The 23423-nt window shown below is 46.3% G+C and overlaps 1 protein-coding gene and 1 pseudogene across 2 annotated transcripts in view; one reads left to right on the top strand and one right to left on the bottom strand.

Moving 5' to 3' along the window:
- Nucleotides 1-23423, top strand: part of LOC311514588 (olfactory receptor 52R1-like) — a 272348-nt pseudogene that overhangs the window by 127771 nt on the left and 121154 nt on the right. The window lies entirely within an intron of this gene.
- Nucleotides 10409-11356, bottom strand: LOC311512946 (olfactory receptor 52M1-like; the record flags this gene model as incomplete). The annotated part of the gene is made up of 1 exon (XM_084614424.1): nucleotides 10409-11356. One exon carries the CDS (start codon nucleotides 11354-11356, stop codon nucleotides 10409-10411), a length of 948 nt encoding a protein of 315 aa, XP_084470550.1.

Below are 23423 nucleotides of genomic sequence, written 5' to 3'. Positions count from 1 at the left end.
TGGGGAGCCACAGCAAAAAGTGATATTTTGTCCTGTGGTACTGGAGGAAATTCATCACCCTTAGCAAGGTCTTTGAGATGTTTCATGGGTGTGCACAGCAGAAAGGACCACAGACTAACACTCCATCCCTCCACACACACATTACATTAGGTTTGTCGAGCTGGTGAGCTCCTCGTCAAGAGATGCAGTACCTGTGGATCCTGAGATGGAAGTGTCTTTCCTGGGAATCCCCCTCAGGTAGCCGTGTCCCACACCTTTCTCACCCCAGGATCTGCAAAAACATCAGACAAGAAGAGAAGACACAGGCATCTGCACTGTTTATAATATGGCTCTGTGTAACCCCAGGGGATTTGCTCAGCCTCTAGGGGAGAAGTGGCATCTGAATGAAAACAGGCCAGAGACCAGAGATACTCTTACCAATCTCTCTCTTTCCATGACTGCACTTCTGTATAAACAGTAAATAAGGGGCCTTCCCAAAGGGAGATGAGAGCTCTTGGGCTCTGTGCTGAGTCAGAGAGGAAACATCTGCTCTGTGTATTTGTGTATATTGAACAATTATAGTAGATTAGTAAGAAAACGAGGGACAATGTCTATGTCTCCATAGGGTCTGATATCCCATAAATCTGCAGGCACACGGGCCTTATGCTAAGTGATCAGAGATCAGTAATTCTCATCAGTCACTGTCATCATGTTGTGCAGCACCTTTCATTTAAGGATCTTCAGAACTCTTCGGAAAGGAAAGTCACCATGAACATATCCCCGATATGCAGATAGGAAAACAGAGGCAAAGGGACACATGACTTGGCCAAGGTCACTGAGAGAATGACAGACAGAACCAAAGAGTCCTGACTTCCCTGTCATCATCACGGTCTCTCTGTCAGTAATTGAGCGCATGATAAGAGGGAAATGGTCTAGAAGGATTTAGTCATTGGTGGGTGTGACAGACTTCCCCAGGGTGCAACCAACCACTGAGCCCTCTTGTATGTCAATCTGTGCCCCCCTCTCACATTGTGAGGCTGTGGGAAGGCACAATCAGTTTAGTCCTTTGTTCCTTTGGTGTTTAAAGGTGTTGACATGTAGGGGGAGTGAGACCAAGTGATGACGTCTCTTCCACTTCTCATAGCTTTTATCATGTGAAGGGAACCTCATTTTTCCAAGCAAAAGCCCTCAGCACAGTTAGTGGAAAAGTACAGACACAAGGTGAACTGGTCACATACCCTTGTATTCTTTGATAATTCATGAACATCCTGGCTAGAATGTTCACAGGAACGTCCATCAGATGGGGATCATCTTTGGCCTATTTTGTTTCTTAATGGGCCATAACCTTGAATGGTTCATCCACAATGTGCAGCTTAGACTGGATGTAAATTACCTTGTGGGTGTTACCCAGGAGAAAACACATTTGAAATACTGGTACATAAGCTAAATGTTCATAACTTTAGGTACAAAAATGATACATGCAATGATACATAGGGTCATGATATTCAGCAAATCATACCAGTTCCATTGATATATTACATAATATACTTTGTAAAAAACGCCTCATAATCAATCACCATCTTAAATATGGGGGGTGCCACAATATTTCTTTGGGGCACACAGAGTCACACACACCGTTAATTGACTGAAGGAATGTTAGCCCCTGACTAATGCGGAGGCCGTGTGCCCAAGGCCCCCTTTATGTAAGTAAGGGGCTAGAAGCGTGGCCCACTATCCCACTGGCTATCGGGCAGTAGTGGCCACCCATTCAAATGTCAGAAGAAAGGCTTCGGGAACATCTCCATGCCCCATCTTCATGAGTCTTAGTGGGAGGACAGGCAGTAAATATCCTGGGTTGAGGTCCTGTAGAGAATTAACCAAAGGCCCTGCTGGCTGGTGGAATGCTGCTATTTGTTGGACGAGCACCTGCTGCTGAGTAGCCGACTCCCGCATCACGGCGTGTTAATGGGCAGACACCTGTGGCTATTTGTATTGCTGTTCTTGCTGTGCAGCTTACTGCTACTGGCTTTCTCGGAGCCATTTCAAGACTATCCAAATCCATGGTGGTATCCGCTAATTTCAGGTCATTAGCACGCAAAGGCGATCGAGGGGAGAACCATACCCTCCTCCAATCTGCTGGGTTTAGGCCTCTCCTCAGGCCTGAGCCGCTGCCCACATTCACCTCCACGTGTGAGAGGGTTGGGGAACACCCCCTCCAGTACAGGGTGAGTGCGCCCCATCTCTCTCAGGATATAGTGGTTGGGGGCATATGTAACCCATATCTGAGTCTTGCCCACAGGCCCGAGTCAATAGACTCATCCTTATTAGCTGGGTAATAAGGCCTAATGGTCAAAGTCATTGTACTTACCCTTCATAGCTGGGCAATGCAGCCCAATGGCCGCACTCCATAGATTAAAGTCACTGTGTTTGCCCTTAATACCTGGGTAGCGTGTCCCAATGGCCAGAGGCAATAGATTAGCCCAGGTCAACACGCAGTAAGGCCCCATGGCTACAGTCTATAAATTCACTGCTGTAAGTAGGGCTGTAGGGCCCAGTGGCTACCATAGGTAAATTGAAAGAAGTCACTAAGGAAATGAGGACTAGTGGCCACAGTCAGTAAATTCTCCCCTGTCAGCACAGCTATAAGGACTAGTGACCAAAGTCTATAGATTTTCCCCTCTTAGCAGGGCAGTACGGTTTAGTGGCCACAGTCAGTAAATTTGCCCCCATTAGAAGGGCGGTAAGGCTTTGTGGCACAGTGGCGTCAGTCAGGAAGGGGGCCACCATGTAAAAAAACCAGGGTTGGCAGCCCGGGTAGGGGAGTCTCAGCCCTCCTTCTCCATTGGACCCCAGCCCAGGGCCCTGGTAGTGGCTGGAGCGTATGCCGGCGGGTCAGTGGGGGAGTTCTGGCTGAAACACACTGACTCAAAAGTCCAGTTCTCTTACTAAGCCACTATCTAATCCCCCTGGGCTGCTTCCTGCTGCAGTTCCTGCTGCCGTTGTCTGGGCGTCCAGGGTGGATCTGTGCTCTCCAGTTTGGGCTGTTTCTGGCAACTCTGCGAGGCCTCTGTGATTGCCTTAGCATCTGCCTGGGTCGATGTGTCTCCGATTCCCCCAGTGTCAAGCTTCGCTTGAGCCTTGGCTGGAGCCACTGGCCTATGTCCTTCCACCCTGGCAGTCAGCCCCAAATTAAGCTGAGCTGCTCCCTTTTATCCTCGTGTTTTTGAAGCATGCCCAGTAGAGATGAGGGGCATGGATTCTGCTGGTATGGTGCTGAATTATTATGAATGACTAGAGTTGTTATGAATGAATGCAGTGAGCCTGATGTTGGTATCACTTGACATGTCTGAATTTGCTCGAGGCTTCTGGGAGCAGGTTCTCTTAGCATCAGGCAATTGATATGGAAATTCACTGGCTGACTCTATTCTGTGTGTATGTCCTAATACCGACCTTTGTCAGGAAATATGCAAAGCAAAAAAAAAAAAAAAGTAGTAAATATACGTTCAGTGAGCTGGGGAAAGATGACCTGGGGAAAGATGAATCCTGTCAAAGAACATCACTCTAGGACCTTGAGGAAATCATTGATGAGAGGGTAAATAAGGAGCACTCTTTTGTCAATACTAGGATGGGTTTGGTCACAGAGACCATCTGGAGACTGTCACTGGATGTGTTGGGATACCACTGAGAATGACCCCTCTGCCAGAATGGGCACCCTCACCTCTTTCTTCTTCTTGAGCCAGACCCTCCAGGTCTCATCCAGCACAGAACCAGAGTTAGGTCCACTCCCCGCTGCAGAACACAGGTACCGAGATTCACTCAGCCATGGGGCTTCTCAGTTCAAAGGGACTTGCCCCAGCACTCAGTATATAGCCTTTCTGGGAGCCTGAACCCCAGATAAATTCATCTCACACCGTATAACATTTTATTCAGTGTGAGTTCATATTATTTGCCCTCTTTCTGGAAGTAAACAGAGGTATGTAAAGGTTACAATTTCTTACACTGGGTTTATTAATAAACAAAAGTGATTTTATGAAGTATAAAAAGTAGGATTTAAGTGATCAGAACAGATTACATACAGAACAAAGTAAGTCACTATGCAAAATAAAACAAACATGTAAGGTTAAGCTTAATCCATTAAGAAACTGGTTATATGTAATATCTCATTCTCAAAGATGTTCCAATAAACGTCTTTTATAGATTAGACTCATTCCTAGTCTGGGCCCAATCCTTCCCCCTGCTTCAGTCTTTGTTAGTTCCAGCAGATGTCTTAGGTGGTAAGCAGGGGTTTTCTCATGACTGGCAGTCTTCCTTGTCCTGATCCCCACCTGGATATAGATTGGCCAAAGGCAGGCATCCTTTCTCCCAGTTTCTCCCCCCTCCCCAGCCCATCTCCTCATGGGAAAGTAGATGTTTAAAGATGGTTCCAGGACCAGGTGGCCTGATCACATGTCTCTGAGAGATCCATGTCTCTATACTGTATGGGCTGGCCACAGGTCCACAGGAAGGCTACATGAAAACAGAGCCATTCACAGCTTCTGTTTTCTTGCTTAAGAGTCATCAAGTTTCTGAAGTATCCTTAATGGCCCTTGCTTTTCATAATTACATAAGTTATTCAAGTGTATACCTTATATTTCTAACTTCAGTCATAGAAATGTTACATGCATACAAATAGGATAAACACATTCAGCAGTTTACATGCTTTATAATGATACCTTACAAGGGGTAATTAGCATAAAGTGTATTCCAGTTATGTCATATTCATATTTATAAGCATATTTTCATAAAGCATATGGAATGTACCGTCACAGGTCCCTCCTCTCCAACTCCCTTCCAGAATATCAATTAGGAGAAAATTAGTAATGAAACGCACATAGGGCATGTTTCTGAGAAATGTGACAGAGTAGGAAAGCTTCTGCTTCATGGGATCCTTGTAGGACTTTAAACCAGAGGGTGTCTATGCAGCCAAGGCCTTGCCTCGGGGGATCTTCAATAGACCTGGTAGCTGAGAAGAGAAGTGAAGAGAAGAGGTCTTCATTTAGAATCGGTAGTTATGACCACTTTGTTTGCCAATCAGGATAGTGTGTAGGGCCAACATACTTACTGGGAGTTTATGCTTGGGGAATTGAGGCTCACTAAGGAGACATGCATTATATAACCTTAAACGGCTTGTGTAATTCTTTCTCAGATACGCTCCTGAGCACCAGGTAAATTGAATCCGAATTCTCACTTGTACTGATGAATATTCTGCCCATATCAACTGCTTCCTCAGCCCACAATGTAGGGTTAATCCTTCCCCATCCAGTGTGGGGCGAGTGTGCCGGGTGACATCATCACACACAAAATAGGTGACCCACTGAAAATGTCCCTTACTTTTCTTCATCAGCAACTATCAACTGTGCTTTCTGTTTGTCAGACGTCAGCCTCACACACATTACTGGATCAACGGACTTTTTGCCATGGTTTCTGGGGGGCCATTCATCCCATCAGTCATCATAGAATCATAGAATATCAGGGTTGGAAGGGACCTCAGGAGGTCATCTAGTCCAACCCCCTGCTCAAAGCAGGACCAATCCCCAATTTTTGCCCCAGATCCCTAAATGGCCCCCTCCAGGATAGAACTCACAACCCTGGGTTTAACAGGCCAATGCTCAAACTACTGAGCTATCCCTCCCCCTCAACATAATCATCATATTCATGGCAAATCCCAAAGGAATGTAGCCGCCTTGCAAACCAAGTGCAGCCCGGATCGATCTCTGGGAAGGTGATTAATGGGGTCTGTCAGGATTCTCTCCCCACTCTGAACTCTGGGGTATAGATGTGGGGATCTGCATGAAAGACCCGCTAAGCTTATTTCTTCCCGCTTAGGTTAAAACTTCCCCAAGGCACAAATCCTTCCCTTGTCCTTGGATGGTATTGCTGCCACCACCACCAAGTGATTGAGACAAAAAATCCAGGAAAAAGGGCCACTTGGAGTCCCTCTTTCCACAAAATATTCCCCCAAGCTCCTTCACCTCCTTTTCTGGTGGGGTGGGGGAGGCTTGAGAATACTATACTAACCCAATGGCTACAAAGTGAGCACAGAACAAACCACTGGGTTTTTAGGACACTGAAAATCAATTAGATTCTTAAAAGAAGTATTTTATTAAAAAAAAAAGTAAAAGAATCACACTTGTAAAATCAGGATGGAAGGTAACTGTACAGCGTAAATAAAAAGATTTAAAACACAGAGGATTCCCCTCTGACTTTGCTTTCCAGTTACAGAACAGGCATGAAATTACCTCTTAGCATAGGGAAAATTCACGAGCTAAAACAGAAGATAATCTAACACATTTCGTTGCCTTTACTCACAGTTTCTGTAACTGAAAAGTATCATTCATAGCATACAGGACTAACCTGCTTGCTTGCATATCTATATCTATATCTTTTCTTAGAATTTAAGTATTTGATGTATTGTAATAGGTGTATAGATTTATATTAAAATAAGTTTTGCTGTAATGCAAGAGACCTTCAGGCCATACCCTGTATGTTAATCTAAGGCAAAGTTAGCATATCGATATTAAGACCTTTTACCCAGAAAAGTAAAGTTGATCTATATCTTCTTCATGAAATAAATAATTCTCCATGCGTATGCCTATGACCTTTTATCTAGACCAATAGACAATAGAGAATGACATTTTTTTTTCAATCTTGTATCCACATACTTAACACGTACACCACTAGGAAACTTATGTGCATTGTGACGGGGCAAGTGCTGTATTAAAGTAGTGAGGAACAGGTATGTTAGCCCCAGGCTAAACAAATCCCTGGTACCATGGTAACCAAATGGCAGTTGCTCCAGGTGAATCAAGACACAGGGGGCCAATTAAGATCCTTCTAGAAAGCAATGGAGATAGCTAGGTTGATTGGGACACCTGAAGCCGATCAAGGGCTGGATGGAACGAGTTGAAAGCCTCCCAGTTAGTCAGTGAGGCACAAGTGTCAGGAGCTGTAGGAGGAAGCCGCGCTGTTGGATGAACTAAGTAGTACAAATCCATATGAGGCACAAGGAAGGAGGCCCTGAGATAACGGTGAAGGAGATATTGAGTGGGGGCTGCTGTAGGGAAGTGGCCCAGGGAATTGTACATGTTCTATTTCCAAAAAGTCAGCTACCATAGCTGATAGCTTTAGGGTCCCTGGGCTGGAACTGGAGTAGAGGGTGGGCCCGGGCTCACCCCTCCCTTCCCTGATTAATCAGTGAGAGTGGGAGACAATAGAAATTGTGCAAGGGAGGGTTGCATCTCCTCATCTCCCTTGCTGGCTTATGATGAAAATGGCTCAGTAGGCTGTGAGCCTTGCCTCTAGAGAGAGAAGGGCTACGTGGAGGGTCACAGTGGAGGGTAACGTGGTACCCACAGAGACAAGGACAGAGCTTTGTCACAGCGTATATACCTGTCCTCAATATGCACAAACATACTAGCTCACGGAGTAAGCATACTCTAACATTTTGTGGGTGAGGAATGAAATTTGGGCAGAGGAGGAAGGATTTCCATCACCTTCTACTATAAAAGAGGTGACCCACCTCTATAGAGTAGTCCATTTCTATTCTTACTTATTCTATTTCTAATCTATCTTTCTCTATCACTTCTATCTGTCAATGATGACTACTATGATTAGTAGGATGTATTTGGTCTTCTTAAACTTTCTAAGTTTCAAGGGAACTAGGCAAACTTTTATCTTCTGATCAAACAGATTGGTGAGCCTATAAAGCATACTAATTAATATTAATAATTAGTTATTATTAATATAATTAATTAACTAAAATAAAAAAAATAAAATTGATAAATTAAATTATCAGTACCCCCTAAGTCAGGCTACACATTTCAGGTATCATTTCAGAAGATGGTTTACCTGCGTGGTCTCTCTCTCTCTCCAGAGAGGGAACATCTGGCCAGGAGGGATTTTATGATACTGGCTACATAAAGGGTTGTTACCCTTCCCTTTATATTAATGGCACCATCTGGATGTATATTTGTGCAGTGGCAGCCTTTCCTGCCACCAAAACTTTTCTTGCCCACTTGATCGCTGGCCATGTAGAGGACGTCCTTGGTATGCCCAATTCAGAATTTGCTGGTCTTTCACTCTAATAATTTGTCACCAGTAAGAAAGCTGCCAAAACCTACACAGGGCTGATGGGGACAGTTGCTGGTTTGGAATAACCTCAGTCCTGATCTTGTGCTGCCCCTTCGTACGGAGCAGCTACTACGGGACCATGAGCATTGAAGGTGTCAGCCTGGAGTTCCTCAGCCTTCCTCATCTCCCACTCACATTCCCACCTCCTGAGGTCCCCTCCAACCCTGATGTTCTATGATTCTATGATAGTAATGGGCAGGGAATTAGTTTTACTGGGATTAATACAAAGACTAAGGCACACTGCTTTTGGCCTAGCCGGATGAGCTATCAGGTGCAGCAATTCACAGTGCAATTGCCACTAAGTTTTGGGAATAGTGCCTTCAGCATTTATAACTGGCACCTAAAGTGGGATGCACATTAGAAGTGGAAGAGAGAAGGAGGTGTGTGAGTGGGCGGAGTTACAAAGGAAAGGGAGCCATGGAAGAAAATGCAGAGAGAGAGAGAGAGAGAGAGAGACTTGATATGAGATCCAATAGAACACGGATTTCCTGCCTCTTCCATTCTGTGGCAAAGTTTCCAATGGAGAGACAAACCCTCTCTTTGACCCCAAGCCAACACTGCCTGATTCAAGAAACATTTCCTTCGGGGAGCCTGGCTGGATCAGTCCAGGAATGAGAACACTCAGGGAAACACTGAGGGCAGAGGAGCCACATTTGGGTGAGGAGAACATCTTGTGGACACCTCCCTGCCCAGCCCCATGCCCCTTCTACTCGCAGTCCCCGAGCATCCCTGTAGCAGCTCAAGGTTTGCTGTCACAACCCTGCTCAAGCTCCAGCTGCTGGAAGCCCAACGGGTGACTTTGTTTGGGTTCCACGTGCTGGATCCCTGCGTGTTTTTATGATTTCCTGATTAGGAGCCATGCTGAGGCCCTGTCTCTGGCTCTGGGTTTCCAGGCCCACTCTCAGGGTGCAGCTTCCCTTCAGTACCTCTAGCACAAGCAGTGTGAGCAAAGAGTAGAGGAAAAGCCAAAAGATATAAGGATACAGATGATTCATCTCATCAAACATGAGTTATTAGTTATGACACCGCATCAGAAAGGTCTATGCAACTGCTGGCCAATAGACCCAAATTGATATTCCGTCTGAGGAGAGATTAAAATGACTGGGACTTTTTGGTTTTGAAAAGAGACGACTAAGGGGGGACATGAGAGTGTAAATAAAACCATGAATGGTTTGGAAAAGTTCAGTCAGGAAATGTTATTTACTCCTTCAACTAACACAAGAACTAGGGGTCAGCCAAATGAATTAATAGGCAGCAGATTTAAAGCAAACAAAGGAAGTATTTCTTCACAGTTGGTGGAACTCTTTTCCAGGAGATGTTGTGAAGGTCAAAACTATAACAGGGTTCCAATAAGAACTAGAGAACTGAATGAAAGATAGGCCCATCAGTAGTTATTAGCCAGGAAGACAACGCCATGTTCTGTGTGCCCCTGGCCTCTGTTTCCCAGAAGCTGAGACAATAGGGGATGGATCACTCAGAATTTTCCAGTTCTGTTCATTCCCTCTGAAGCACCTGGTATTGGGCACTGTTGTGAGCTAGGATACAGGCCTAGATAGACCATTCATCTTACCCAGTATGGCCAATCAGATGTTATATGGACCCCAGATGTGTCTGCCCCCCCGCCTCAACCCACTGTACGCCACTTCCCTCCCAGACCCCACTCCCCTCCCAGAAGGCCTGATGGGGTCTCTCTCTCTCTCTGCAGAGTTAGTAACAAAGTAAGGAGATACATGAAATGTTTAAACCGAACCAGAGCCAAAAGATGTAAGAACATCTTAGTATGAGACCTGAGTGAGTGGATTATTAATTTAATTGTATTACTTGTATATAGGAATGTGATACTGTATTCCTGTCAGCTAGTTGCTAAGTTATCTGTTAAAAACATAAGATTTCAAGAGCCTAACTAGCCCCTGGAAGTGCACATGCATCAAGGTGGGTGTGAGGCGGTAATGATCCAGTGAGTGATATGCAGAGGGGAGGAGAGGAGTTAGCAACAGGGGCGGGACCTTGGTGAAAGAAGTGGGCATGGCCACCGGGGTCCTGTTACTTAAAATTAGAAAGGAGGAAACCCCATGAGTTAATGAGTTCTATGTAGACGGATGCCCCAGTTTGTCCCACTGAAACAGCACAGTAAGGCCAGGAAAGGATTAATGTCACTTTGACTGTACAGTCAGTGATTCCGGGAAGAGGGCCCAGCACCATGTGAGCAGCCAGCTCTGCTCGTTGCTTAGTGAGAGAGCCAGAGCACCAGGAGAAAACTTTAGGCCCCTTTATGAGTAATGAGCCGGAGCAGCCTGTCCCGGATCTGTTTAGTCCTCACCCCGTAGATAATGGGGTTTAGCATGGGGGGCACAAGGAGGTACATGTTGGCAATGAGAATGTGTAAATGAAGGGGCACATTGTGTCCAAACCGGTGCATGAGGGCGGAGAAGAGAGTTGGGATGTAAAAGGCTAAGATGACACAGAGGTGCGAGCCGCAAGTCCCAAAAGTCTTGAGCCGGGTGTCCTTTGTGGGGAGGCTTAAGATGGCCCTTAGTATCTGGATATAGGACATGATGTTAAAAAAGACATCCAGACCAAAAAAAAAGAATCCCACAGAGAGGCTGTAGTAACTGCTGATGCGGATGTCTGCGCAGGCCAATTTCACCACGGCTATGTGCTCACAGTACGAGTGGGGGATGATGTTGGTTTTGCAATATGGCCACCGCATCGCCAGTAAGGGATAGGGCAGTATGAGCATGCCACCACGCAGCACCACGGCCAGGCCAATCTTGGCCACCACGGGGTTTGTCAGGATAGTGGAATATCTCAGGGGATTGCAGATGGCCACGTAGCGATCGAAAGCCATGGCCACAAAGATCCCAGACTCCATCCATGAGAAGCAGTAAATGAAGTACAGCTGGGTGAGGCAGGCATTGAAATCTATTTCCCCCGAATTGAACCAGAAGATGCTCAGGGTTTTGGGAAGGATGGACGTAGACAGGACCAGGTCGGTGACAGCTAGCATGCAGAGGAAATAGTACATGGGTCCATGCAGGCTCGGCTCGCTTTTCACAATGAATAGAATGGTGAAGTTCCCCAAGACGGCTATGGCATACATGGCAAAGAAGGGGATGGAGATCCAGACGTGGGCCGCCTCCAGGCCAGGAATGCCCAGCAGGAGGAAGGTGGAGGGGTTGGTGAAGTCAGTTGTGTTGGAATCTGGCATGGAGTAGGGGAGAAGGCAGACCGATATCTACTGCATATACCGTATGTTCCCCCAACTTCCTGTATGTGTCCAGGCCTAGGGTGATGGTCTCATTACAAATGCCTGGATGGAGAGACAGTGTTAATATGAGACTCTACATGCACTACTGGGGGATATTCTGATGGATGAAGCAAACTGACTGATCTTCACACATTGAAAAATGACATTTTCCTTATTCAGAGATAAGAATTATGAAGAAATAACCCCACTAATGCCAATTGCATATTTTATGGTGCTCTGTGCTACAATAATTCCCACACATCATGGTGTGGGAAAACTTAATAGACACTAGCCGGAAACATGAGTGTGGATACTGGTTATCAATCCTTATTCCTTGGGCCTTTTCTACACTGCCAAGTTTTTTCACCAAAAGGCAGCAACAGTGGAGGAGGACACTCTGCAAAGCCACTTTTGATGGCGGAAGTTGGCAGTTTCAGTGACACAATACAACTACCTTGAGAAGAGTTGGAAGGCTTTTTACATAAAAGTTTTGTCAGTGACATGCCAGTGTAGACACTTGCAATTGATTTTTTCAAAGCAATAGGCCTTTGGAAGGTGTCCCACAATGCCCATCCTGACCACTCTTGTCAGAGGTTTGAACTCCTCCTTTAAAGGCCCAGGAATTTAGAAATTCCCCTTCCTGTTTGCTCAGCATGGAGAATTTACATCACATTTTCCCAGGTGGCCATGGCTGCTCCACCCAGGAAAAGCTCTCCCACTTGGACCACTGCAGAGCTGCTGGATCTCCTAAGTATTTTGGGAGAGGAGGTTGTGCAGTGCCAGCTGCACTCCAGCTGCAGGAAGTTTGATACCTATGGGCAGATTTCAAGCAGCTTGTGGGGAAAGAGCTGTGATCAGGACACACCACAGTGCAGAGAAAGGGGAAGGAGCTGAGGCACATGGGCCAGAAGGCAGGGGAGGCAAATGGTCCCTCTGATGCTGATCCCGAGACTTGCCATTTTTATAAGAGCTTGAATGCTATCCTTGGTGGTGACCCCACAACAATGGCCATGACCCATGTGGATACTGCGGCGGGCTGCAGCTGACAGAAACTGAAGCTAACCCAGAGGAGGAAGTCATGGATAAAGAGGTGGAGGCAGAAGGAGAAGTGGAGGCCATGCCAAAGTCGCCTGGTGCTCTGTCCAGTCAGGAGCTGTTCTCCACTCTGGAGGTGTCCAACCCGTCTCGGCAGTCACAGTAAGTCAAGCCAGAAGCAGGAGAGGAGACCTCTGGTAAGTGGTTTTGCTTAGTGAAGTGCAGAGTTGGGTTGAGGGAAGAGAAATGCACAAAGCTGGCTGTGTTTCTGTGTTCTAGGAATTTCTCCATGCAGCTAAGCACTACGTGGAACATTGTATTGATGCACACCAAAATTTCACTGGAATTCTCCACAGAGATCTCTAGAAAACTTTTCTGCAGGAACTCTGCAGTTCTCTGTGAGAGATTCCTTGGTAGAGCTGCTTTGTTCCTTCCCCCATTGAGGGACACTTTCCCGCCCCATTCTGCAATTACTTGGGCAAGTACCAAAGAGCCACACAGGCGAGCGGTATAAAGACTGGGGCAGAAGCTGCAAGCATGTAGTAGATGCCTCCTTGCTTACCTGCACTCGAGACATATCTGCCACAATGACCACTGCCTGTGGAAAAGGGAGGGGAAACTTTGGATTACTGTCCGCCATGAGTTTCCCGTGACCCCTTTCCTATTGTTTTTCTCCTCCGCACAATGTCCCCCACCCCAGGGTACACTCACCATGGTTGCAGTTTTCAGAGTAGCAGCCGTGCTAGTCTGTATGGTTGCACTGTTCACCGGCATGTGTGCTTGTGAAGGGTCAACCAAAAAGTGATTGGTGTGTTACCAGCGGTGTATTTTAATGTAGCATTTCAATACGGTACGTGTACTTAACAATAATATATTCTGTTTATTGTTACTTGTGATTCACCAGATATGTCCTTGAAAGGAGGCACCCCCCTCCACTCCGGCTGAGCATCTCTGTCGGATAAGAATGTGCTCAAGTTGGAGCAAGAGAGATTTGTTCCGGGAGGTGCTGCATTACTCTGATGCAGACAGGACAGAATGCAGGCAGTGGAGGGAAAGCGACAAAAAGAAAATGATAGAAAACAAAGCATATACTAGCGATGCAATAGAGAGGTGGATAAAAGTTTTGGAGCAGCAAACAGACATGCTGCAGTCCCTCGTAACCCTCCAGACTGAGCAGGCCCATGTCTGCCTTCCCCTTCACTACATTCAGAGCTCTTTCCCATGCCCTCCCCAGACTGTACCCGCACATCCATTTCCCATTTCTGGGATTTCACGCTTTCCCCTACACTCCACCCCCGCAGACAGCTTTTCAAATGACAGCTGGACTTACGCTCAGCTCCAAAATTCAGCCCTCTCCTGGTACCTCCATTTCCCAAGAAAATGTGTGTGTCAATGATCCATGAGCTCCTGCAAAAGCATGGAGAAGAATGAATCAGAAGATGGCCCAGTGCCAAAACTGGAATATGTGTAACCTCTAATGCACCTTCGCAATTGGGGAAGCCCATTTCTGCAAAGCCATCCAGAACTTCATGAACATTCCACTAAACTTTCAGCAGAAAATCTCAGCCAGTCTAGACATAGCCTTAATGCAAACAAAGCCAAGCTAGAGATTCCATGCTCTGGGGAGTTTCCCATTAACCTGTTTACTCAAAATGTGAGTGGAAGGTTCTAACAAAGTCAAATGCAAAGTTATCATCTCAGAACAAGGTACGCAGGCCCGACCCAAAGACTAGGGTACTATGTTATTGAAAGATGTGACCCTGATAAGGATGTAGTGGTTATTGTGGACAACCACCTCATCGTGTGTTCCCAGTGTGATACCGTGGCCAAAGGGAATGATGCGACCCTTAGATGCATAAACAGGGGAGTGGTGAGTTGGAGAAGAGGAAGGATTTTACTTCTGTACATGGCATTGGTGAAACCGTCTGTGTCCAGTCCTGGAATCAACACTTCAAAAAGGATGTTGAGAAATTGGAGAGGGTTCAGAAAGGAGCCACAAAAAAGATTGAAGTTTGGAGAAAATATCAGACAGTGAGAGACATAAAGAGCTTCATCTATTCGTCTAATCAAAAAGACAAGTGGAGATTTTCATGGGGAGAAAGCTGTTGGTAATAACAGGCTCTGAAATTTAGGAGAAAATACAGATCAAGGTCTAATGGCTGGAAGCTGAAGCCAGACAAATTCCAGTTGGAAATAAAGGCCAAATATTTAGCACTAATGGTGGTTAACCATTGGAACATGCTGCAAAAGGAAATGGTGGATTCTCCAACTCCACATGTCTGCAGGTCCAGGTTTGATGCTTTTCAGGAAGATCTGCTTGAGGGCTTGTCTATACTTAAACTGCTACAGTGGGGCTGCTGAAGCACTTCAGTGTAGACACTACTTACACTGACAGAAGGGGTTCTCTTGTCAGTGCAGGTAATTCATCTCCCTGAGAGGTGGTAGCTAGATCAATGGAAGAATTCTTCCGTCAACCTCATGCTGTCTACACTGGGGTTCGGCTGATATAACTGTATCTTTTATGGGTGTGGATTTTTTTACTATTGCAAAAAAAGAAAATACAATATTAGGTTGCATTAGTGGAGACGTAGCATGCAAGTCATGGTGGGTGATAGTACAACTCAACTTGGCACTGGTTAGATCTCAGCTGGAGGCCTGAGCTGGATACTGTGTCCAATTTTGGTCACCAATGTACAAGAAGGATGTAGAGACACTGGAAAAGGTCCAAAGGAGAGTGACAAAGATGATCCAAGGGACGGAATGTAAGGCATACAAGCAAAGGCTGAAGGAACTTGGTATGTTTTATTTTGGAATATAGGAGGTTAAGGATGGATATGATAGCAGTCTTCAAATAGGTCCATCAATGGCTATTACCCATGATGGTGTCCTGAGCCTCTGTTTTCCAGAAGCTGGGAACGGGTGACAGGGTATGGATCACTTGATGATTCCCTGTTCGGTTCATTCCCTCTGGGGCATCTGGCAGTGATCACTGTCAGAAGACAGAATACTGGGCTAGATGGACCTTTGCTCTCACCCCGTATGGCCATTCTTATGTTCTTATATTCTCATGTAATACTTGAAAGGCTGCCATAAAAAAGAAGGAGAAAAGTTGTTCTCTCTTCCTGCAGAGGGCAATGAGTTCAAACTACAGCACAGCAGAATTAGATTAAATATCAGGAAGAACTTCCTAACTCTGAGAACAGTAGGACACCGGAATACATGCTTTGGGAAGTTGTAGAAGCTCCTTCTCTGTAGGTTTTCCAAAGGAGGCAGGATAGCCATCTGTCCTGAATGGTTTACATGCAACAAATCCTGAATTTTAGCAGAGGGTTAGACTACACGACCCTTGCGATCCCTTCTCACCATTTGGCTCTATGATTCTATGATATGAAATTCTAGTGTAGACAGGGCCTTTGTCAAACACAAATTGTGGATCTCAGTAAATGGGTAACTGGGTGAAATTTAATGACCTGTTTCAGAGTAACAGCCGTGTTAGTCTGTATTCGCAAAAAGAAAAGGAGGACTTGTGGCACCTTAGAGACTAACCAATTTATTAGAGCATGAGCTTTCGTGAGCTACAGCTCACTTCCTCAGATGCATATCGTGGAAACTGCAGCAGGCTTTATATATACACAGAGAATATGAAACAATACCTATTCCCACCCCACTGTCCTGCTGGTAATAGCTTATCTAAAGTGATTTCCAGCACAAATCCAGGTTTTCTCACCCTCCACCCCCCCACACAAATTCACTCTCCTGCTGGTGATAGCCCATCCAAAGTGACAACTCTTTACACAATGTGCATGACAATCAAGCTGGGCTATTTCCTGCATAAATCCAGGTTCTCACATCCCCCCCACCCCCATACACACACAAACTCACTCTCCTGCTGGTGTGACCTGTGTTATTCAGGAGGTCAGAATGGATGATCAGATGGTCCCTTCCATCTTTAAACACTATGAATCTATCCATAAATAAAATATATCAGGAATGTATATTTACTGTGTCTCATAACACAAGTATAAGGGAACATTGAATTACAGTGACCGTTTCAGTGTCGCTGAATGGGTTTCACAAATGGATTGGGCATTGTAGGTGGTGCTGGTGGCACCGCCTTGAGTGTAGGGTGTCTGACACGTGGAATCAGAGATCCTCATTTTCAGTTGCTTATAAGTTTGCCGAACATTAACTGTTTGGCCTGAAATGTATCATGGTGGGCATCTGCTTCTGGCTTAACCTTTTTTGAAAAAAAGTTCAGACAGAACAAATCAGGCAACTTCTGGAATAAAGCTAGGAGAGAAGATGTCTTCTCTACGTTGACATTTTTTTATAATTATTCTAGTTAGAAGCCCGAGGACCTCCATGTTTTCCAGTATATAAGTCAGGTAACAGCCACCCTGTTAACAGCCAAAGACCTGAAATGCAATAGGAGGAGGTGAGAGTCTCTTTGCATTAACACACAGCTGCCTCCTGAGGTCTTTACTCTGTTCTTTCTCCAAGGAGATTTTTTTCCTCAGTAGGGACTGGCCAACGTATGGGCCACAGCATCAGAATTTGGCCTTTGTATTGTACATCTACTAATACCTTTAATCCTGAGGATCCACTGTGCCACTGAAATGCAGCCCCCTTGGGGCTGGAGGCCATCAGCTTCAGGGGCACAACATACAGGGACATTTTGGCCCATGATATGGGAAGAAACTCATCTCCTGTGGCAAGGCCCTGGAATGTTTAATGTCTGTGCAAAGCAGAAAGGATAACAGACCTATTCTCTTTTCCATCACACCTAAGTTGCACGGGGTTTCTCAAACACCAATTGCTGGGTACCTGTGAATTCTGAGAGAGAAATGTCTTCCCTGGGAATCCCCCTCAGGTCACCGTGACCCACACCCCACTCACCCCAGCAGCTGCAGCAGCATCCCACGCCGACAGACGACACAGAGCTGTGCACCGTTTATAATGGAGCTCTGTGCAATCCCAGTTGGGTTCACTCAGCCTTTAATGGAGAAAAGAGCATCTGAGTGCAAAGAGGGTGGAGACAAGCCTGTCTGCACTTCTGCTCTATTTATACAGTTTTCGGAGTAAACAGTAATTAAGGGAACTTCCCAAAGGGAGATGAGAACTCTTGGGCTCTGTGCTGAGTCACAGCATAATTGGCTACTCTGTGTAGTTGTGTATATTTAAAAATTATAGTTGATTAGCAAGAAAATTAGGGATAATGACTTGATCTCCGTAGGGTCTGATACCCTGTAAATGCCCAGGACGGATGGATAGGGAGTCGACAGAGATGTGAAGACAGATGACTGAGAGTTGATACAAACACTCTCTGCAGGCACATGGGGCTGTCGCTAGGGGATCAGAGATCAGTAATTCTCATTAGTAACTGTCATAATGCCATGTAGCATCTTTCATTGGAGGATCTTCAAAACACCTTGCAAGGGAAAGTCACGATGAACATATCCCCATTTTACATATAGCTAAACTGAGGGACAGGGAGATGTGACTTGGCCAAGGACACACATAGAATGGCAGACAGAACACAGGAGTCCTTGTGCTTCCCTGCTGTCTCCATGGTCTCTCCATCAGAACTGAGCCCATGACAAGACTGCCTTCAGGAGCAAACAGTTACGACTCCAAGCCCTCCATCGGGGCAGGGCAGCAAAGAGTCTATGCTTTGGGCCTGTGTTGAGGGCCAAGCAGCAGACAGTCAGTTATGAGCCCCAGTTCCTCAGTCAGGGAGGGGCAGCAAAAAGTCAAGCTCAGGACTGTATTCAGGGCCGAGCAGTAAGATGGTTGGACATCCCAGCTTCTGGGGATGGCCAACAATCACAGGCTCCTTGGTCTGCAGAGCGGGGGAGGATGAGGAATCTTGGTGGGCCAGCCTAGACTCCACGCTGGTCCCGCAGCCTGCCGGGGATATCGGTTGGTGGTTATTCATGAAGCTGTGAGCATGGGTGTGTACTTGGAATGGTTCACTCCAATCCCCAATGCTTGCCCTTTTTCTGTGTGAAGGAGACCTGTGGAGGTTCTGGCTGCACTTTTCCCCACACCTCTTCTTATATGCACAACTTGTCCAGAGCCCCATTGAGTGACAAGACCTCCTCATCAGCCTCCTCCTGGCACTGGCCAAATGACAATCCACAGCCTCAGGAGGATGCTGGACAGTGAGGTGCTCTGCAAATGTGGGAAATATATCTGCTCCTCCCTTGTCTCAAGCATCCAGACACAGGAGAGCTGGGTGATGACCACTGGTTTTCTAGGGAGCTTTGAGGAGGAGTGGGTGCTAAAAAGGGTTCTGGCCTCAGTGTCCCCCTCTGGATCCCTAGTTTGGACCCTATGAGCTCCACTCCAGAACCAGTTATTCTTGCTTTCTCGTCCCCTGCACTCACCTGGATCTTGGATCTCGTGGCTCCTCCTACAAGGCTGGGGGAGGATGAGCCCGCCTGCATCCTGGAATTCAGTAAGGCCTCACTGCAATGGCTAGCCAGTTTTCTGTGACACCCTGCTGGCTGGAGGTCTTCCTGGCTGCTGCTGCTCTTATCTGGGGCCCCTGCCTGCCTGCTCTCCCGAGGGAAGTGAGGGACCCCAGCACCATCCCTGGGGTCTCTCCTTGGTGATAGCTGAGCTCACTGCAGCTGCACTGGAGGCTGCTGCTGCTGTCGTCAAGGAGTAGGAAGAGGAGGACTGGTGTGGGACACTGTGGAGGGGGTTTCTGGCTGGACTGAGTGAATTTCCATCTTTGCTCCTGTGGTGGTGGTAGATATCCCCCTTTTGGGGAGCTGGGGGAGTGGCGTGGAGTTTACAGACAGCCCCCCAACCTGAAGCAAATACTCACCAGCAATCACATACCACACAACAGAACCACTAACCCAGGAACCTATCCTTGCAACAAAGCCCGTTGCCAGCTGTGCCCACATATCTATTCAGGGGACACCGTCACAGGGCCTAATAACATCAGCCACACTATCAGAGGCTCGTTCACCTGCACATCCACCAATGTGATATATGCCATCATGTGCCAGCAACGCCCCTCAGCCATGTACATTGGTCAAACTGGACAGTCTCTACGTAAAAGAATAAATGGACATAAATCAGATGTCAAGAATTATAACATTCATAAACCAGTCGGAGAACACTTCAATCTCTCTGGTCACGCAATGTCAGACATGAAGGTCGCAATCTTACAACAAAAAAACTTCAAATCCAGACTCCAGCAAGAAACTGCTGAATTGGAATTCATTTGCAAATTGGATACTATTAATTTAGGGTTAAATAGAGACTGGGAGTGGCTAAGTCATTATGCAAGGCAACCTATTTCCCCTTGTTTTTTCCTACCCCCTTGTCCCCCTCAGACGTTCTGGTTAAACTTGGATTTGTGCTGGAAATGGCCCACCTTGATTATCATACACATGGTAGGGAGAGTGGTCACTTTGGATGAGCTATTACCAGCAGGAGAGTGAGTTTGTGTGTGAGGTTTTTGGAAGGGGGGTGAAAAAACCTGGATTTGTGCTGGAAATGGCCCAACTTGATTATCATACACATTGTAAGGAGAAATATCACTTTAGATAAGCTATTACCAGCAGGAGAGTGGGGTGGGGGGAGGTATTTATTCATGCTTTGTGTGTATAAAAAGATCTTCTACAATTTCCACAGTATGCATCCGATGAAGTGAGCTGTAGCTCACGAAAGCTCATGCTCAAATAAATTGGTTCGTCTCTAAGGTGCCACAAGTCCTCCTTTTCTTTTTGTATTTGTTAGTTTGCCTGTCCCGCCCTCACCTCAGCAGTTCCTTCTTCTGCTCTTCCTCCCCACCCTGGCCTGCTTTTCCCCTAAACTTAACTTGCCACCCCCTTGATTACGTCTTGCTCCATGCACCCATGTCACCTCCCGAAGGGCTTGTGCCCCTTCTCCCTTTTAAATTGCACCCCTTGTTCACTGCACCCCATCCCAATGATATTGCGGCTGGAGAGCCAGTATACCAACCTCGCACTGGTGATCAGCCCCCCTTCCCTGCCTCAGTCATCTTCTTCGTGCACTCCCACCCACCCACCGCATTTGGTTTGAATTGCATGATGGAAACCGTGGCTCTGCCATGACGAGAAACTGTGGTTACGGCAGGGAACTCAGGACTCCGGGGTCCTATCTGTCCTCCTGGGTCCTATCCATTTTCCTTCCACACAATCTCTGTGTGACCTCGGCAAATTTATGCCTCCTGGTGCCTCAATTTGCCTATCTGTGTAATGGGGATATGTTCTTAGTAACTTTTCTTTCCTAGGTGTTTTGAAGATCATTCAATAAAACATGCTGCACACAGTGAGGATAGTTACGGATTTAGCCAAAGGTGGAAGTCCTTTGTTTCGGTTTGACCCTCTCCCAGTTCCTGATGGAGAAGTACATGGTTTAAGATGGATTCCAGTATCAGCCACCTCTCTTTGCAGGGCCCCCATTGCCCCTCCTGCTTGCAGGTGTCCCACAAACATACAGGACAAAACCGATTCACAGCCAATTGCTTGACTTAAATGGAGCCATCATTTCCCTGAAATACCATTCATGGCCCTCACTTAGTGTGACTACATCAGTAATACAAGTTTATACTTCATATTCCTACCTTCAGTCATAAAAATGATACATGCATACAAACAGGATGAATACATTCAGTCGATTGTACCTTTTCCAATAACACATGACAAGAGGCATTTCACAGAAAGCATATGCCATTAAGGTCAGATTCATATTCATAAGTATATTTCCATAAAGCATATGGAGTGCAACGTCACACAGCCAATTCCTCTCTGCCTCAGCACAGAGCCCAGGAGTTCTCATCTCCCTTCGAAAGGTCCCTTCCTACTGGTGACCTAAATATAAAGGGAAGGGTAACAACCTTCCTGTATACAGTACTATAAACTCCCTCCTGGCCAGAGGCCCAAAATCATTTTACCTGTAAAGGGTTAAGAAGCTCAGGTAAGCTGTCTGGCACCTGACCCAAAGGACCAATAAGGGGACAAGATACTTTCAAATCTGTGGGCAGAGCCGGGAGCGGCAAGGCGGGGGGAAGGTTTTGGTCTGTCTGTTCCGAGTGCTTGCTGGACACAGATCAAGGAAGCAAGCAATCCAACTCCATTCGAATCGCTAAGTACTAACAAGGGAATACGTTAGATAATTTTTGTTTTGGCTTGTGATTTTCTCTGTGCTGAGAGGAAGGTGTGTTCCTGGATTTCTTTTTGTAACTTTAGAGTTTGGCCTAGAGGGAAATCCTCTGTGGTTTGAATCTGATTGTCCTGTACAATTATCTTCCATCCTGATTTTACAGAGGTGTTTCTTTTACTTTTTCTTTCTTTCCAATTCCTCTCTGCCTCAGCACAGAGCCCAGCAGTTCTCAACGCTGACAAATCCTTGCCTCGAGGACATCCGAGACAGACCAGAGGGCTGAGAAGAACAGACAAAGAGAAAAGAAGCCTTATTTAAAATTGGCAACCCCCTTCTCTGCGTGCCAAGCAGCACTGAGTGGGGCCCGTACAGGAACTGCTTGCGTATCTCTGTGAAACAGAGGCTCATTTAGGGGACTGTAAAGCTCTTCATGTATAGCTTTGTCTAACACAGGAGTTATGTGCTTGATATAACCCATCACCGCTTGTGTAATTCCTTCTCAATGAAATCCTGTGTATTGCGGATAATTCTTGTGGACGTTTTCACTGGTCGGACAGTCATCGTCTCCACTGGGAGCCATGCAAGACCCATTTCAGGGGTAGTAGCGCCCCCTAGCGTTAATATTTGATAGCAGAGGACGGTTTACTGTCATGTCTATGTGAATAGGTTTTTCCACTGAATGAATGCTGTTTCTGGACTGGCTTCTTGGTAAGAGGTTGCTATCCTGGATCACTGGTGTTGACCAACTAATGTAAATATTGGGCTGAATCAGTTCTGACCTATTATTTGTGGCTCGAGGTTTGCAAATGCAGACAGTGAGGGGTCATCGTACCGAGGCTGAAGGGGATGCCCAAAACCCTCCGGTTATGGTGGAGGGGTGTTTACTGAGATAGGCATGTGAGGATCTGGGCTCTGTTCTCCGGCTGCCAAACGCTGTTCCTGTCTTGTTCAGGGAAGGGTGTTTGAATGACATATTATTAAAATATCAGACTTGTGGCACTCCCACTCCTAAAAAAGGAATAAATGAGAAATGCTGCTGTTTGGATTATGTATCAGGCTGTGAATAAGTTTGCAGAGGAGCATGAGATCTGGAAAGATGAGAAGGAAAATTTGCAACAGGAGCTGCAGAAGCTGAGATTGCAAAATGAGGGGATGCAAAGAGATTTACAAACTTCTCTGATGCAAAATATAGCCAATGCCCAGCTATGGTTGCGTTAACTCAGACTTGTCAGGAATTGGAATGTGATATGAATGCACAAATGCAGGAAAAACAAAAGTATCAATTGGAGACAAAACGATATAAAGTGGCTGTGTCTGTTTTAACTGAACAGGCTACAAAGCCCCCTGAAAAAGAAAATCATAAGAAATGCTGTGAAGTGATTAATAAGCTGCTCTCAAGTTGGGATAAAAGGACTTCTCCCCACCCGACTCCCCAGGATCTAGGGGAGAGAGAGGTGTGTCCTCCATGTCATTACACAGTCCAAGGTCCTCCCCCATCAGTCCCATGCTAATATCCATTCACAGACCACCCACTCCGTCAGCCCCACGTTAATATCCATTCTAAACCCTCCACCCTGCTCTCCCATCACTTCCACCGAAGGATGCTAGGGTTCCACACCACGAACCACCCCTTCATCCTGATTTTCAGCTGGGACATCGAGTCGAAAAGGCGATCTGGCAGTGTCCAGTTACAGCAGAGTGTGTGGGGGTGCACAACCATGTCATTAACTCACATCAGCCCCTGCTCAACTGGGGCTGCATCCTATAGGCAGGAAGGATCCTCATCAGGCTTCTGAAACTCCGGTTCCAGCCCCGCACATAGAGGATGCAGCTGCGGTAGAGAGGGGGA

Source organism: Lepidochelys olivacea (genome assembly GCF_965140295.1).
Source record: "Lepidochelys olivacea isolate rLepOli2 genome assembly, chromosome: 1".
In the NCBI taxonomy this organism is placed as follows: Eukaryota; Metazoa; Chordata; order Testudines; family Cheloniidae; genus Lepidochelys; species Lepidochelys olivacea.
Note: the sequence above shows the minus strand (reverse complement) of the source record. Positions and strands in the feature narration are given on the sequence as shown.